At 39.4% G+C, this 16612-nt stretch overlaps 1 protein-coding gene across 2 annotated transcripts in view; it reads left to right on the top strand.

The window, feature by feature from the left end:
- NELL1 (neural EGFL like 1) overlaps positions 1–16612 on the top strand; it is a 1050155-nt gene that overhangs the window by 295656 nt on the left and 737887 nt on the right. For both annotated transcript variants that reach the window (XM_002708986.6, XM_002708985.6), the window contains exon 12: positions 3735–3863. In XM_002708986.6, coding sequence (XP_002709032.4) covers positions 3735–3863 — 129 coding nt within the window. The remainder of the gene's footprint in view (positions 1–3734; positions 3864–16612) is intronic.

Raw genomic sequence — 16612 nt, 5'->3', positions numbered from 1 at the left:
AGTTCTCTGCTAGTATCTCACTAAAAAGTCCTTCTAATCCTTTCTCTCTCTCCATGCCTTCAGGAACTCCTAGAACTCGAATGTTGGTTTTTTTAATAGTATCCTGTAGATTCCCAACAATATTTTTTAGATTTCTAATTTCCTCTTCTTTTCTTTGGTTTGACTGTATGTTTTCCTGTGCTCTATCTTCTAAGTCCGATATTCTCTCTTCTGCTTCACCCATTCTGTTTTTAAGGCTTTCTAATGTGTTTGTCATTTGATCTATTGAGCTCTTCATTTCATTTTGATTTTTCTTCACTATCACACTTTCCTGTTCTACTAGTTTCTGAGTTTCATTTTGATTCTTCCTTAAAATTTCATTTTCACGAGAGAGATTTTCAATCTTGTCCAATAAGGATTTCTGTAGTTCAAGGATTTGCTTTTGAAAACTTCTAAATGTTCTTATCATAAATTTTTTGAAATCCGTATCTTGCATTTCTTCTATCTCATCATCTTCATAATCTTGGTTTGGGGTGTTTTGTTTATTTGGAGGCATCATAGTGTCATCGTTAATCTTGTTCGCTCGATTTCTGTGTTTGTTACTTGGCATAGTTAATTCTTCTTGCGTCACTGTGAGTTTTTTTTTTATTTTATTTTATACTATGTCCATGTTAAGTGGACTGCCTGCTGTTGGAGTAGCCTTGGAGGCCTGAGATGGGTGCAGGCTGAGAGCTGTGCTTGGTTCTTCCTGGTTAAGGGTGTGCAAAGGTGACACCCTCAGGTTATGCGTGGTCAATCTCTCTTTTTATTTATTTATTTATTTTATTTATTCAGGGGGTAAGTAACACTGCACGGCAGGGCTGTGCAGAATTGATGGTATTTAGCTTCTAGTTTCTGGCTTCTACCCCCAGAGTCTGGTTAGGCTCCTCTGGACTCCCACTGGGTTGCCTAGGCTACTGAATTGTAGTGACTCAGTTCCTTAGCTCTCCCCCGTTGATATGTAAATCCAGAGAGGGGGCCTGCTCTTTGTCTCTTGGGAATTCTTCAAGCCTTGCAGCCCTGCAACCTTTGCAAGGTTAGGGGGAAGAGAAACCCCTGAAGCTTTTTTTTTTTTCCTTCTTTCTGGTAGTGAGTTTGCTGCACTTCCCGGCCCCCCTCTAGATTCTGACCCCCGTTTCCCCACCAATGTCTCGGGATATTGAGCTCACCTCCCCTTCCAGCTCCGATGTGTGGATTTGGAGCCCTGGACGTCCCAAGTCTCCCCGCTGTTGTCTGTGTGGCATGCACTCCCCTTTGAGCACTGGCGCGCAGACCCTGCGGCTTCTGCGGCTCGGTCCCGCGGCTCGGCTTCCGCGCAGTGGGCGACCTTGTTCTCCCAGTAGGTCCGCCGATTCACAGCCACTCGATCCAGAAGAGCTTCCTCTGCAATATTTTCCTGGTTCTTTTTTCTGAGGCTACCGTAACTCCCCTTTTATTAAACTAAATTTTCCCAGACTATCGGTGCGCGCAGTCACTATTCCGCCATCTTGGCTCCGCCCCGAGGAGAAAGTTAAAAAATGAAACAATAGGATAGTATCAAGTGTATTTAAGCAAATTGAAAAAGAAATAGAATTCTAGAAAATAAAAATAAGGTAAGTGAAATTAAAACTGATATGGAGAACTGAAATGGGATATAAACAGCTCAAGAGAGAATGAGTAAACTGACAGACAAATGTGAAAGTTACAGAGAATTCAGAATAAAGAAAAAAAAAAGAAATAGAAGATATAAAAGCAAGTCTAACATGGAGGAGAGCTCACAAAGAAACAACATTTATTTAATTAGAATTCCAAAATGAGAGGACAGGGAAAGTGGTAGAGAATCATTGAGGAGGCATACCTGAGAATTTTCTAATACCTGAGAATTTTCATCAATCCCCAGATTCAGGAATCCCAAGGAATCTTAAAATAATCACACTTAGTTACCTTTAAATAAAATTGAATAATGGAAAACCAAATCAAAGCAACACCAACCAACCAACCAACAAAAAAGATCTTAAAAATAGCCACTCAAGAAAGGAGTTGCCATAAAGGAGTAACAGTTAGATTAACAACTAAGTACTAAGCAGAAGTAATAGAAACTAGCAAACGATGGACTAATATCTTCAAAATGTTGAGCTAAAATAGCTTTATACCTAATAAAACTATTTTTCAAGTATGAGGATGTTCTATAGATCTTTTTAGACAAAATAGAACACAGTCTTTGCAAAAGACCATCATCAAAGAAACATTAAAGGGATACTTTTGGAAGAAAACTAATTTTCATGGAAGGAATGGTGGGGATTCAAGAAGGAATAGTGAGGGCAGGCATTTGGCACAGCGGCTTAAGTCACTTCTTGGGATGTCGGCACTCTGTATCAGAGTGCCCAGTTTGCGTCCTGGCTCCTCTGCTTCTGATCCAGCTTGGCCTAGCCACCCACATCGGTGACACAGATGGAGTTCTGGCCTCCAGGTTTTGATGTGAGCATTTGGGGAATTAACTCTCTTTCTCTCTTGTGTGTCTCTCTCTGCATTTCAAAAAATATTTTTTTTTTCTAAAAAGAAAGAATGTTGAATAAAATATCAAATGTGGTTTAAAAAGTGCTCCATTGATATTATATAACCGCATTGTTTGTAATTTAAAACCTGCAAATAAGTTAAATATACATTTGTTGTGTAATGGAATATTTGTACTATGGAGCAAGACACAGCATTGAAAAATGCTGTTGGCGTTAGCATATATGCATTGAAAAAGTACACCATAGAAGATACATAAATTATGATTTCATTCATGTGAATTCAAAAAAGTGGTAAAATAAAATATATTGTTTAGGAATAACAATATAAAACTATATATATGATAAAACTATGAAAATATGGAATAAAGGCCGGCGCCATGGCTCACTAGGCTAATCCTCCACCTTGCGGCGCCGGCACACCGGGTTCTAGTCCCGGTTGGGGCGTCGGATTCTGTCCCGGTTGCCCCTCTTCCAGGCCAGCTCTCTGCTGTGGCCAGGGAGTGCAGTGGAGGATGGCCCAGGTACTTAGGCCCTGCACCCCATGGGAGACCAGGATAAGTAGCTGGCTCCTGCCATTGGATCGGCGCGGTGTGCCGGCCGCAGTGCGCTGGCCGCGGCGGCCATTGGAGGGTGAACCAACGGCAAAGGAAGACCTTTCTCTCTCTCTCTCTCTCCCTCACTATCCACTCTGCCTGTCCGAAAAAAAAAATGGAATAAAGTAATTAACACAAAATTCAGGATAGTTATCTGTGGTGGTTAGGAGGGGAATTTATTGAAGAGATGTAGACAAGGGATACTGATAATATCCTGTATGTATTTATTTTATTTTATATATAATCACATTCATTTGATACACTACTTTCTATGTGTTATAAATTTTATAATAAATAATTATTTTACAAACAAGTCATGTAAGAAGGTATTAAAAAGAAGCATCATGATCAGAGTTTTAGATAGAATTTTTAGAGTTTTTAGGTAGGAATGAGCTTGGTAAATTGGAGTATTAGGGAAAAATGTATCTCAGCATGGGACAGTCCAAAATTTCCTGTTTCTACTCTCCCACCTTCTACCCAGCTCATTCTTGTATATTGCTAAGGTATGCTTTCATGCATAGTGACATACAATAAAGCATTATTATTATATATTATATATTATACTTTATTATTTGGAGGTATTTTATTCTATCTTTTCCTGATATAAGATTTTATTTGTTTCTTCTAGGTCATAACTTTTGTGCTGAAGGACCTAAATGTGGTGAAAATTCAGAGTGCAAAAACTGGAATACAAAAGCTACTTGTGAGTGCAAGAATGGTTACATCTCTATCCAGGGAGACCCTGCCTACTGTGAAGGTAAGATATTTAATTAAATAATTTGTGAGAAATTGGCTGAGAAATGTGTTCCTGGTACATGTGGTTAAAGGTTTCACTTGGCTTTGTTGTGGTGGCATTCTGTATGAAATAGTACCAGCTAAGTAGGGCACTCTGTTCTCTTGGTTTACTCAGACTGCTTAGCATGGGAAGGCGAGACCTTTGAAGGCAATTATGAAACACAGGACAACAACAGAAGCAGCAGGGACATATCAGATCTCATGTTTTGCTGTCAGTGTACATAAAAATCACCAGAGCAACCATAAACACATCATTTTTTATTTTTATTTGAAGAGGTTGTTGTCTCCAAGTTCAATTAAATGTTACATGATAAATTCTCTCTTCAAATGACATTTGGACATTTGCTTACATCAAAATACAATCTCCTTTACCTACCAAATGGAGAATTATGGATTTTTTAATTTTATTTTTTGAGTTTCTTAATGAATGATTCAAGCATTGCCAGTTATCCATCTCTACTAAGAGTCACAATGACAGACTCATAGCTTTGGCTCATGGGTTGATACCATGACAGTGAATTGATGGCCTCAGGCAACAGTGACCCACATTTCCACTCTGCAGAACAGAACAACTCCTCTATCTTACACAAACACCTCTTTGCAAGTTCAGCATTCCAATTCACTGTTGGTGAGCATTGCATATACTTATTATTTCAATATACCAGAGGAGTAAGGTTAGCTTTGATTCTGGTTCTGCATGTATAATGCTATAATATCTGATTTCACTCATTTTTAATATGTTCACTCCCATTACTTTAGAGAAGTTCTAATTGACAAAATGATAGCTGGGCTGTTTCTGTATTGTCCTGTTCCTGTCAGTCCAATCATTCCTATTGTCTTCACTGATAAAAATATTGAGCCATGGTGATTTGTTAATCAAAAGGTAACTGTCTTGAATTGAATGAATGCTGCAAAATCTTGGTCACTCTCCTGCAAGTGATTTGGTTCTTAAGTGGGTCAGATATTATTCCAAGATAAAAATTGATGTCAGCAGTGGTAAATTCCTTTGAATTTTGCTGCTTTATATTGTGGAACCTTGATTAGTTGTTTGGCTTTGACTAAAATTTTTTTTTAATTTTTATTTTAGTTTTTTTTGTATTCTATATTTTAACTACCACAAATCAGAAACATGATATTTGTCTTTTTGGGTCTGGCTTATTTCACTAAGCATAATGCTCTCCAGTTGCATTCATTTTGTTGCAAATCCAGGCAGAACTAGTGGTCGGTTCCTCGTAGGTAGCCTCTGTTTACATTTCTTCTGGAGGATTTTATTCATTACTGCCATCCTTCTCATTATTAATATATTCTAAGGAATGGGTTTCCCTTCCCCCCTTTCCTTTGAAACTTTTTTTTTCTTTTGTTTGCTTTATAGATTTGAACTTGATTAGAGCAGCATGTTACTTGAGAGAACCAAGTTGCCCATAATCAAGTTGATTATGAACTTTTTCACTTACCCTTTAATACTATCTTAGTTGTCATATCTTAGTTTTCAGGTAGGGGATTATTAATTTCAGTATTTCATATTAGATTTTACCTTATGCTAATTTATATGAACCAATTAGATTAATTTTAAAAAATGAGAACATTTTCCATTGAAAATTTTTATGAGCCAGGAAATAGTTTACTATATGTGGGGATGGACTCTGAAAAATTATAAAAATGATAGAAAGAACATCAAAATAATTGGAATCCTGTACCCACCACTATAGAGCTTTTACTTGTCCATTGTAATCAGGATACCACCATTCCTCGACCTTCCTTTAGCTATGAATATGTGGAAGAATATGGGAGAAAATTTCTGATGCTAATGGTCTTAGGAACTCTGACTGTGTCTCTTCATTGATACTCCTTTTAATTACACAAAATCAGCTCTTCGAAGAACTATATGTGATAGTAAACCTGGCCTTTTTAAATAAAGTCTGATTTTATGGGCCATGTTGAGTTATTTTAGATCCAAATCACTGTTTTCTTGGACGTAGTCCTGCTTGTCTTGGTGTGTGAGCCTGGCATTTACCCAGTATGAATCGTGATGCTAACTTGATTCTGTTGGTTTGCACTAGGGCTTTGTTCTTTTCTCTGTTATCCTGGGGATTTTCCACAAGTTCCCGATGACTTGTTCATAGAAAGAAGGATATAAACTAAGGAGAAATGGCTAAATGTTGGAGTCCTCCTAGCACATAAGAGTAGAACTCAGGGGTAAATCATGAATCAAATATTGGACATCTGAACTAGAAGCGCTCAAAACCAAGTAGAGAGAATACCAGCTTTTAGAGCAGATGCCTTTCTCTCATTCCATTCTGCCATCTTAATCATGTAAATCTTTAGTCTTGGCACTAATGCTTCTGTGATTTCATGGTAGCTGCCGTAGCTGAAGTCATGGTGTCCTCTTACCAGCATCCCCATAAAAGGGAAAGGAGAAGAGGCAGGGGTTATAAATCTTCACAGTGTGGTTCTTTTTATTTCCAAAGGTAGCTCTTCCTAGAGGGTCTCCAGCCCCTATATTATAGCATTACAATGTGCAGAGGACTTATGTCATAGTGTTCAGACCAGGGTTACATCCCAGCTCCGCATACCCCTAAACAAATTTTTGGGTACAGGGAATGACATGATCATCACTAGTTTGGGTTAACTGTGTCAATATCCTGTAGTTGGAGTAGGAGTTTACCTTCTTTGAGGTAAAATGAACTTGGCCTTTACCTGGACCTTTATCTGTTGTGGCAACAGGAAGAAGGTGGGTGTGGTTTGGGGACAGACAAAAACTGTCTACCTCATTCTTCTTTGGTTAAAAGTTGGACGTTTACCCAACTTTCTCTTGAGAATTGCCTTCTGGAGTGATCTGGTAGAAAAACTCAGAAATGGTACCTGGGACTCTCAGAGGCTGGGCTCATTGTCTCACCATAGCCTAAACAGAATGAGACAGTTACGAACTACTTCAGGCAAGTTATTTTTCACCCACTGTAAATGAAGTAAAAATGACCCATATTGTAAAAACCATGATAAACAAGACTGGCTTGCAAATTAAAGCAAAGTATTACACATGTTGTCCAGGCTATCTTGTAATGCCTATTCAGTCTCTCAGTGGAAAAAGCACAAAAGACATTCAATTTTCTTAACTTGGTAGGCCAGTAGCAGAAGTGTGGTGTATTAAGGACTCCTGCTCTGCAGATTGTCATGGAGACTGTAGTAGGAAAGAGATCAGAACTTCTAGCCAATCAATAAAAGACAGAAGGCCTTTTGACAGCTGTGATACAGTTCACAGAAGGCCATTTCATTTTGCCTTGTCCAACTCCAGCAGGTGCACTTCCCATTGTGAAAAGCGCTTTAGTTGGCATTTATTGTTTGATGCGTCTGTTGCGCTGAGACTTTCTCTTTGTGATGACATTTTCAGTCAGTTGATCTTAAGGTAGTTTCTTTGCATTAGTTTCAACTAGAAGTAAGTTCTGGAGAGAGTATAACAAGAGGTGTGTCCTACTCCTGCTTTTACTTCTTGGTTTTGAAGTCTGTATGTATATGGTGTCATGAACTTTTCTTCCTATAGTAAGAAGTTATTTAGACGACTAAAGAACATTGTAATGTCCTATGCATCATATAATCTGCCAGTTATGTAAACTGTTACAATGAACGATAAATGACAATATCTTTTACTTGCAGAGTGTTCTGAATTTTTCAAACTTCTTTTATATATGTTACATTTTTTTGAGCCTCACAGTAAAGCTGTGAGAAATGTGGCAGTGCTGGCTACTGCTAATACCATTTTACCAGTGCATTCACTAAGACTCAGAGAAATGAAGATGAAAACCAACTCTTCCTCCCCGCCCCGGGGGGGCTTTATGCCCTGATTTATGCATCTCTCTTCAATTTCATTACTAATAGTCCAAATATTTGCTACCTCAGGTTTGGCCAATGAAATATGGGTGGACATGATATAAATTTCAGTGTAGAAACTTAAGAGTTTTTGTAGGATTTTGCCTTATTTTCTTTTCTCTCTGACATAAAAACTGGAAGTGTTCCAGATCAGGGCTTCTCTTTTAGCTAGAGCCTTAGAATGAAGATGATACCGAGCAGGGTGACAACTGACAGGTGATGGACAAGGTAGCACAAGTGAGAAATCATTTTCACACCACTGAAATTTGCAGAGTTTGTGAGTGGGAGTTATCATTTACATGTACATAACCCATCGAAGCTTACTGATATACCCAATTTATGAAATAAATTTATGAAATAAATTGATCAGGATAGTGCCAGCTCACAGCTGAAAGACATTTTTAGTAGAACAAGCATTGAGAGTCATCAGAAAAAGTACAAATTATTTGAGTCGTCAATAATCTACTTTGGCCTTACTGCCAGGCAGTTATAAATTATGTTTTGTTCTGCCAAAACCAGTATGGTCAATTGGATTTCCTAGGTAAGATGATAGTAAGGCAGTGAATGTCAAAAAATTAGCAAATTGTGTTTTATCCTCTAAATATTTGGTAGATCACAACAGTTTGAGTATCAACACTACTATTACTATAATTGAAGTGAGGATCTTTCTTGAAATTGAAGAAGCGTGTGATCATTGAGGCCAAAACTCTGAGAATGTGTGCTTCCCGCATCCCTGCTTTTTAGGAGAATTGTCAGGTAGAAAGGGAAGAGTGTTTCTTAGATTGAAGGACCAGGTTTTATCAGTTCTGCCAGGGGTGTATTGTTGGCAGTGGGCTCTGAGCGTAATAATTTAGACAGATGAACTCATTCCTGCCTCAGCAAAATATATGTGGAACTGTATTCAAGGAAGTATTTTGGAAAAAAATTACCTGTCTTTGTATGAATTTAATCATTTCATGTAACAAGACTGTGAAGCTGAAAGCAGAGCAACTGGTTATCAGGGTGATTTATAACTTCTTTCACGTGACTGGAGGTGATGATGAGGTGCCTGATCCTTTGAGCAGTTAGGTGCCAGGAAAGTGGTAGAGAGGGCAGAGTTCAAACAGAAAGCAGCCCTCAGAATAGCCCAGCGGGGAGATATTTAATGGAGTCAGAGGCAAGCATGAATGCACTTCCATAGAAATAAGACCTCAGAAATTCTTGTTTAGGAGATTGTGTGGGAAAATTGGCTCGTGTGTTTAATTACACTTTTAATTATCCAATGATTAATCAGGTAACTCTGCATCTTTATTTTTGCATTTAAATGTTTTGGATTTTGCCAGATACATGAACATTGTGATCTGCCTGGCCAGTTTATGCTCAAATCCTGCCTTCAACCTCCTGAAGTTCTGCTTTTGGCAACACCGAGATCAAAAGCCTCTTCTGATTTTTCATTGTTGGCAAACCATAATCATTTTCTCCTCTGCTCATTTTTAAAAACATTTATTTATTGGGACCAGTGCTGTGGTGCAGCAGGTTAAAGCCCTGACCTGAAGCACTGGGATCCCATATGGGCACTGGTTCAAGTTTCAGCTGCTCCACTTCTGATCTAGCTCTCTGCTATGCCTGGGAAAGCAGTAGAAGATGGCTCAAGCCCTTGGGCCCCTGCACCCACATGGGAGACCCAGAAGAAGCTCCTGGCTCCTGGCTTCAGATCGGTGCAGTTCCAGCCGTTGCCACCAGCTCGGGAGTGAACCAGGGAATGGAAGACCTCTCTCCCTCTCTGCCTCTCCTCAATCTGTGTAACTCTGACTTTCTTTTTTTTTTTTTTTTTTTTTTTTTTTTTTTTTTTTTTAAACTTTTATTTAATGCATATAAATTTCCAAAGTACGACTTATGGATTACAATGGCTTTCCCCCCATACCGTCCCTCCCACCCACAACCCTCCCCTTTCCCACTCCCTCTCCCCTTCCATTCACATCAAGATTCATTTTCGATTATCTTAATATACAGAAGATCAGCTTAGTATACATTAAGTATGGATTTCAACAGTTTGCTCCCACACAGAAACATAAAGTGAAAAATAATAGATGATTTTTTTAAATGATGATGAAATCAGAGCAGACCTATTGTCATGTTTAATCCCAGTGAGAGTCAAGTTGGGGATTGATAATTTCTTTCTTTTTTTTTTTTTTTACACAGAGGATCAGTTTAGTATGCATTAAGTAAGGATTTCAACAGTTTGCACCCCCATAGAAACACAAAGTGAAATATATTGTTTGAGTACTCGTTATAGCATTAAATCTCAATGTACAGCACATTAAGGACAGAGATCCTACATGAGGAGTAAGTGCACAGTGACTCCTGTTGTTGACTTTACCAATTGACACTCCTGTCTATGGCATCAGTAATCTCCCTATGCTCCAGTCATGAGTTTCCAAGGCTATGGAAGCCCTCTGAGTTCTCCGACTCTTATCTTGTTTAGACAAGGTCATAGTCAAAGTGGAGGTTCTCTCCTCCCTTCAGAGAAAGGTACCTCCTTCTTTGATGGCCTGTTCTTTCCACTGGGATCTCACTCGCAGAGATCTTTTGCCAGAGTGTCTTGGCTTTCCATGCCTGAAATACTCTCATGAGCTTTTCAGCCAGCTCCGAATGCCTTTAGGGCTGATTCTGAGGCCAGAGTGCTATTTAGGACATCTGCCATTCTATGAGTCTGCTGAGTATCTCACTTCCCATGTTGGATCACTCTCCCCTTTATTTACTCCATCAGTTAGCATTAGCAGGTACTAGACTTGTCTATGTGCTCCCTTTGACTCCCAGTCCCTTCACCATGACCAACTGTGAACTGAAACTGATCACCTGGAACAGTGAGATGGCATTGGTACATGCCACCTCGATGGGATTGAATTGGAATCCCCTGGTATGCTTCCAACTCCACCACTTGGGGCAAGTCAGCCTGAGCATGTCCCAAATTATACTCAAATAAATAAATAAATCTTTAAAAAACCCATTTATTTATTTATTCATTTAAAGGCAGAGTTACAGAGAGAGAAGGATCTCCCATCTGCTGGTTCACTCTCCAATTGGCTGCAGTGTGTAGGTCTGGACCAGGCTGAAGCCAGGAGGTAGGAACTTCTTCCAGGTCTCCCACATGGGTGCAGGGGCCCAAGGACTTGGGCCACTTCTGTTGCCTTTTCAGGTGTATTAGCAGAGAGCTGGATTGGAAGTGGAGCAGATGGGACTTGTACGGGTGCCCATATGGGATGCTGGTGTCACAGGAAGGGGCTGTACCCACTATGCCACAGTGCTGGCCTTTTCCTATTTTTTTTTCTCCAAGGACTCAGGATGCTTGAAATGGGAATACTTGAGGCATCCCTCTTTATTTTTTCTGTTAAGTCTGCAAGGCTCATGGAGAAATCTTCTGTTACCCAGGTATCTGAAATTGTACCTCCTCTTTATGTTGAAATCTCTAGCATTTGGTCTGTTTAGAATAACTCACAACCCATCTTCCTCCAATTAGCTCATGCAGATAAACCTGATTTTTCCTGGGCCTTTTAATTGTCTCTGCTTCTCTTTAATGAAGATTATTTTGCAAAAGCATCTGTTGTTACTCTCTCCCCATCCAACCCCCACTTAAGCTCTTCTTAACTCTCCACCTCTACAGTTTTCTTCTTAGAATTATAACATAAAGAAAATAAATTTCAAATCCAAATCCTGGTTGTTGAACGTGGGTCAAACCAAGAAGTTAATTGTTAAATTCTGTGCTCCCCAAGGAACCTATTATTAAACCAACCGGGGCAATAGTCAGGACTAGAGGTTAAATATCACTGTTCTTTTTTGAAACTGTGTTTCATAAACTCATCTGTAAGTTATTATTTGACTTTTTTAGCTATTTGCTTGTGATAAAAATGTTATAAGCATCGATTAGGCTTCCAAGTTAGCTCACAGAAGCCCAGTTAATTCATCATGTAGCTGAACTGTTAGACTACAAACTCCTGTGGGTTCCAGAGTCCTGAGAGCAGAGGTACATGCACTTTTCTCCCAGTCCCAGCTAATGCTACATCTACTCCCCCAACTGCTCAGGTCCTAAGATGTGTAGAAGTCATCCCTGATTTCAGTCTTCTCCTCACCCCCAACGTCTGCTATATCAGAAGTCTTGTTGGCTTTGCCGCCAAAATGAATCACAAATACCCATTTCTTATTATCTTCACTGCTTCCACCCTGCTTCAAGTTGTACCTCCCTCCAATAGTCCTTTCCAAACATCTTTCAAGTGAGCTTTTAAAGTGTAAGTGAGATTATGCCAGAAAGAAGGAGGGAGGGAGGGAGGGAGAAAGGAAAGAAATGAGGGAGGGAGGGAGGAAGGAAGGAAGGAAATAAAAAGAGAGCAAACAAGCAAGAGAACCCAAACTGATTCATGCCTTTCTGTATTGGACACTTCTTTTAACAGATTTATCTTGTTAGTGTTGGTAAAAGGCCACTTTTAAAAGTTCAGAGTTTATAGGCCAGTGGAATTTTTGCCAATACCCAGTCCATGTAATATTGAAATGCTGCGTGTTGACTTTATTCTGGCCTGGCTTTCTTCGGTACAGAATGCCTCTCTTTCATCACATGGCAAGAAGGTAGTTCTCCCCTAATTTTGATGAGACATTTTGATCAATGCCTTATAGAACAAAACAAATCATCTGGGGCTTGGAACAATGGATGCTTTTGTTTTTATTAACATAGACTTTAATGGATGTTGCTAGCTAACAGGTGACTCCCTTGAGTTGTGAGTCACCCACTCAGGTATCCACCTCTTGTGCCCTACCATGTGCAATATGATTTTCCACATTTCCTTGGAATGGATAAGGGCATCGAAAACTATCAACAGGAGATTTCTGTGGGCCAGGGCTGGCCAGTTGTCATTGGCCAGAACTTGGTCATTGGTTATACCTGAATGCCAATAAGGTTGGTAAATGCCTTCCAGCTGTGTGTCCAGGAGGACATAGCATTTATTTTGGTGATTCTGGTCTTGGCAGCTTTTCCTGTTACTAAATGAAAAAAAAAATCTCACTCATTAATATTAAGGCTTTAACTTTTAATTTTTTTTCTTGTGTCCCACTGAATGGTTCTATGGCTTCAGGTAAACTTACTCACTTAAAGGCTAGATAGGGTTTAGCTACCCATTTCCCTTCTGCTTTCTTGTTTGCATTATCTCCAGATTTCCATGTGGCTTCTACTATATCATCTCATCTGTATTTGTTTAATCTCCAATATACCCTTTGTTCTCTCATTTAAAAAAGTACAATCAAAAACTTGTATGTATTTCTGGAGTACCATGCAATGTTTCTTTTTTTTTTTTTAACCTTCTTAAAGATTTATTTGTTTAGGGGCAGGCACTGTGGAGAAGTAGGCTAAGCCTCTGTCTGAGCTGGTGGCATCCCAAATGGGTGCTGGTTCATGTTCTGGCTGCTCCTCTTCCAATCAAGCTCTTTGCTTGTGGCCTGAAAAGCAGTAGAAGATGGCCCAAGTGTACTCATATGGGAGAGCCAGAAAAAGTACCCAGCTTCCTGTCTTCTGGATCGGCCTAGCTCTGGCCATTGTGGCCCTTTGGGGAGTGAACCAGCAGATGGAAGACCTTTCTCTCTGCCTCTCCCTGTCTGTAACTCTGCCTCTCGAATAAATAAATAAAATCTGAAAAAAAAAGAGATTTATTTGTTTATTTGAAAGACAGAGTTACACAGAGAGAGGGAGAAACACAGAGAGAGAGCTTCCATCTACTGGTTCACTCCCTAAATGGCTGCAACATCAGGGCTAGGCCAGGCTGAAGCCAGGAGTCAGGAGCTTCTTCCAGGTCTCCCACATGGGGGCAGGGGCCCAAGCAAGCACCTGGGCCATCTTCTTCTGCTTTCCCAGGTACATTAGCAGGGAGATGGATCAGAAATGGATTAGCCAGGACTTTGAACAGATGCCTTATATAGTATGTAGGCACTGCAGGTGGCAGCTTTATCTACTGTACACAATGGTGGCCCTGCAGTTTCTATACATGTACTCACTATGTAATGTCCAATCATGTTAAAAATATTTTCTCAAGCATTTAACATTTATTTTATTTTATTTAAGGTAAACATATTTCATGTATTTCATATTTACAGATTTAGGAACATAGTGATACGTCCCACCCTAACTTCCCTCCTGCCAATGCTCCTATTCTTCCTCCTCCTTCCTTTCTTATTCCCTCTCTTGGTTTTTACAATGATCAACTTTCAGTTTACTTTATACTCATTAATCCTACAGTAAGTAAAGAGTTTAGCAAATAGAAGACATTTCATTGTGGTGAAAAGATTCAAACTCTTTTTCTAGTTCTTTTTTACATTTAGAAATATATTACCCTGTGTTCTAAAGTTATGCATTTCTTCTTCTTCTTTAAAGCTTTATTTATTTGAAAGGCAGAGTTACAAACAGAGAGAGTGGAGAGAGAGAGAGAGAGAGAGAGAGAGAGAAAGTCTTCCATCTGCTTGCTCAATCCCCAAGTGGTAGCAACATCTGGAGCTTGGCCAGGCTGAAGCCAGGAGCCAGAAGCTTCCTCTGGGTTTCCCACGTGGTGCAAGGCCCAAATACTTGGGCAATCTTCTGCTGCTTTCCCAGGCACATTAGTAGGGAGCTGAACTGGAAGTAGAACAGCTCAGACTCAAACCTACACCCATATGGGATGCTGCTATCGCAGGCAGCAGTTTAACGCACTATGCTGTAGTGCCAGACACCAATCTCTTCTGTTTTACAAACAAAATTCATAGTATCTCCTGTGCTGAAGTTCTGAGTTTTATGCTAGAAGAAAAGCAATTGATAACATAAGCTTATACACATTTATAAACGATCACTGTCCATCTAACATTATCAGAGATAAATGTATTCTCAAAAGAGGAAGCTTGCTAGTTAAGCAAATCCTCAGACTATATTTCAAGCAGCAAGAGAAAGTGAAAAACTAAGCAACGTGAATGTAGAAGAAAGCTCTGAAGTAGAAAGAGGAAGCCTGGAGTTTGCCTTCATGGCCAGATAGCCTCAAATATTCCTGCCTCCTAGCATTTTCCTTGCCTCTTTTTTTTTTTTTTCTTGACAAGTCCCAGGAGAGTGATAAACTATGTATAGGGAGATTTTACTGATACTGGCTCTGCCACTTGCTAGCTGGGTGGCCTTAGAAAGTCACCCAGTTCTTCTGTCTTGGTTTTCTCACAGGCCAAATAGGACTTCTAGGTAAGATCTAAATAATGGCCTACTTTAACAATTGGTTGTGAAGGTTAAATAAGATATTGAGCATAAAAGCATTTTATAAAGGCTAAATTGGCAAAACTATGCACTATAATAATATTTGAGATGATAATGACCTAACTATGCATCATTATAGAGAGAGTAACTATTTTTATTGTTGAAAGTACTTGGGCTAGAACTCAGGTCTTCAGATCTTCTTGGTCTATACATCTGTGTAAATACTCTGGATCTACTCATATTTGTCTAACAACATATAAATAAATAAATAAATATGTTTTGTGTTGTACCATTGTTAGGTTTATAAAAGTAGAACTTGTGTGTTGTACAACTCCAGAGAGCACCATTAATGTAGTAATCCAGATGATTGGCACCTGCTGAAATTATGTAGCATGGAGTCTGCAATTTTGCATGGAAGTCCAACTAAGGGCATAAAGGAAAGAGTTAAGACCAGTGTCTTGTCTCATTCTTTCAGCAAACATTGATGAGTATTTGTGTGGTTAAGTGCTGTGTTTGCTTCTGGAATCTAAAGGTGATAAATCTATAGATCTATCCTCAAGGAGCCTACAGTCTGAAAAGTAAGAGAGCCTTGTTAATCAGATAATGAAAATTCAATAGGATTTGTTTCATCCTAGAATTTAAATAGTGTTGTAAGAGTGCCCTGGTGGGAGGAATACATTCGGCCACTGAGAGTCTTCACAGACTGTCCTGTGAGTGACAGGGCAGAGGAACTGACATTTGAGCTGTGTCCTTAAGAATGAGGTGGTCCATCAAGGAAGGTGGGCAGAAAGGCCATTCTCAGTGGAGGGGTCCACCCATTCAAAGCCACACAGTGAAAAGTTTAGCGTTGCTGGAACCTAAGGAATTTAGTAGGAAATGAAAATGTAGAAATGGCTGGTGATCTGGTGTTGAAAAGCATTCTAAGCAAGTATTAGGTTTTATTTTATCCTGTAGAAAAGTGTGTGCCCATATAGGGCACAGGTATCACTTTATGTGCAAAATTGGATGCACTGAGGTATGGAATAATGTTATAACATTCACTTATGCTTGTATATATCACATCCTTTAGTTTTAATTTTGTTGTAGTAGTGTAATGTGCATGATGCTTTGCTGTAATAGGGGATGCATATATTTAATTAAATAGACACATATTTAGATATAGGAGGTGCATACTCAAAATCTTGTCAATAATACCTGAGAAAAAGATCATTGTTATAGGCTGCATGGTGACTAGGGGAGAGTCTGAGGTAGGGAGGAGATAGTGAACTTATATGGATTGCTATGTTAGGAAAGTTATGTTCAGAGCCATATGGTGGCAAACTTGGCTGGAGATGTGCTAGAGGCAGGGAGCCAGATTAGGCAACTCTGCTTAAGCAGTTGATAGACTCATGAGTTCTCAGGCAATGGCATGGATGAGAAAGGGATAAACCATCACTGATACCATCAGCAGGAATCGTGTGGCTTTGCTTGGTGCCTTTCTCCAAATCCTTGCAGTCATGCTCCTTCTGATTCTTATTTATTTAATTAAAAATTTTAAAAAATATTTATTTAATTGAAAAGGAGAGTTACATAGAGAGAAAGAGGGAGAGAGAGATCTTCCATCCATTGCTTTACTCCTCAAA

This window comes from Oryctolagus cuniculus, chromosome 1 (assembly GCF_051225735.1).
Source record: "Oryctolagus cuniculus isolate XC-2025 breed Fujian yellow rabbit chromosome 1, ASM5122573v1, whole genome shotgun sequence".
NCBI classification, from domain to species: Eukaryota; Metazoa; Chordata; class Mammalia; order Lagomorpha; family Leporidae; genus Oryctolagus; species Oryctolagus cuniculus.
The sequence above is the reverse complement of the archived record's forward strand: the minus strand, read 5'-3'. Positions and strand labels throughout refer to the sequence as shown.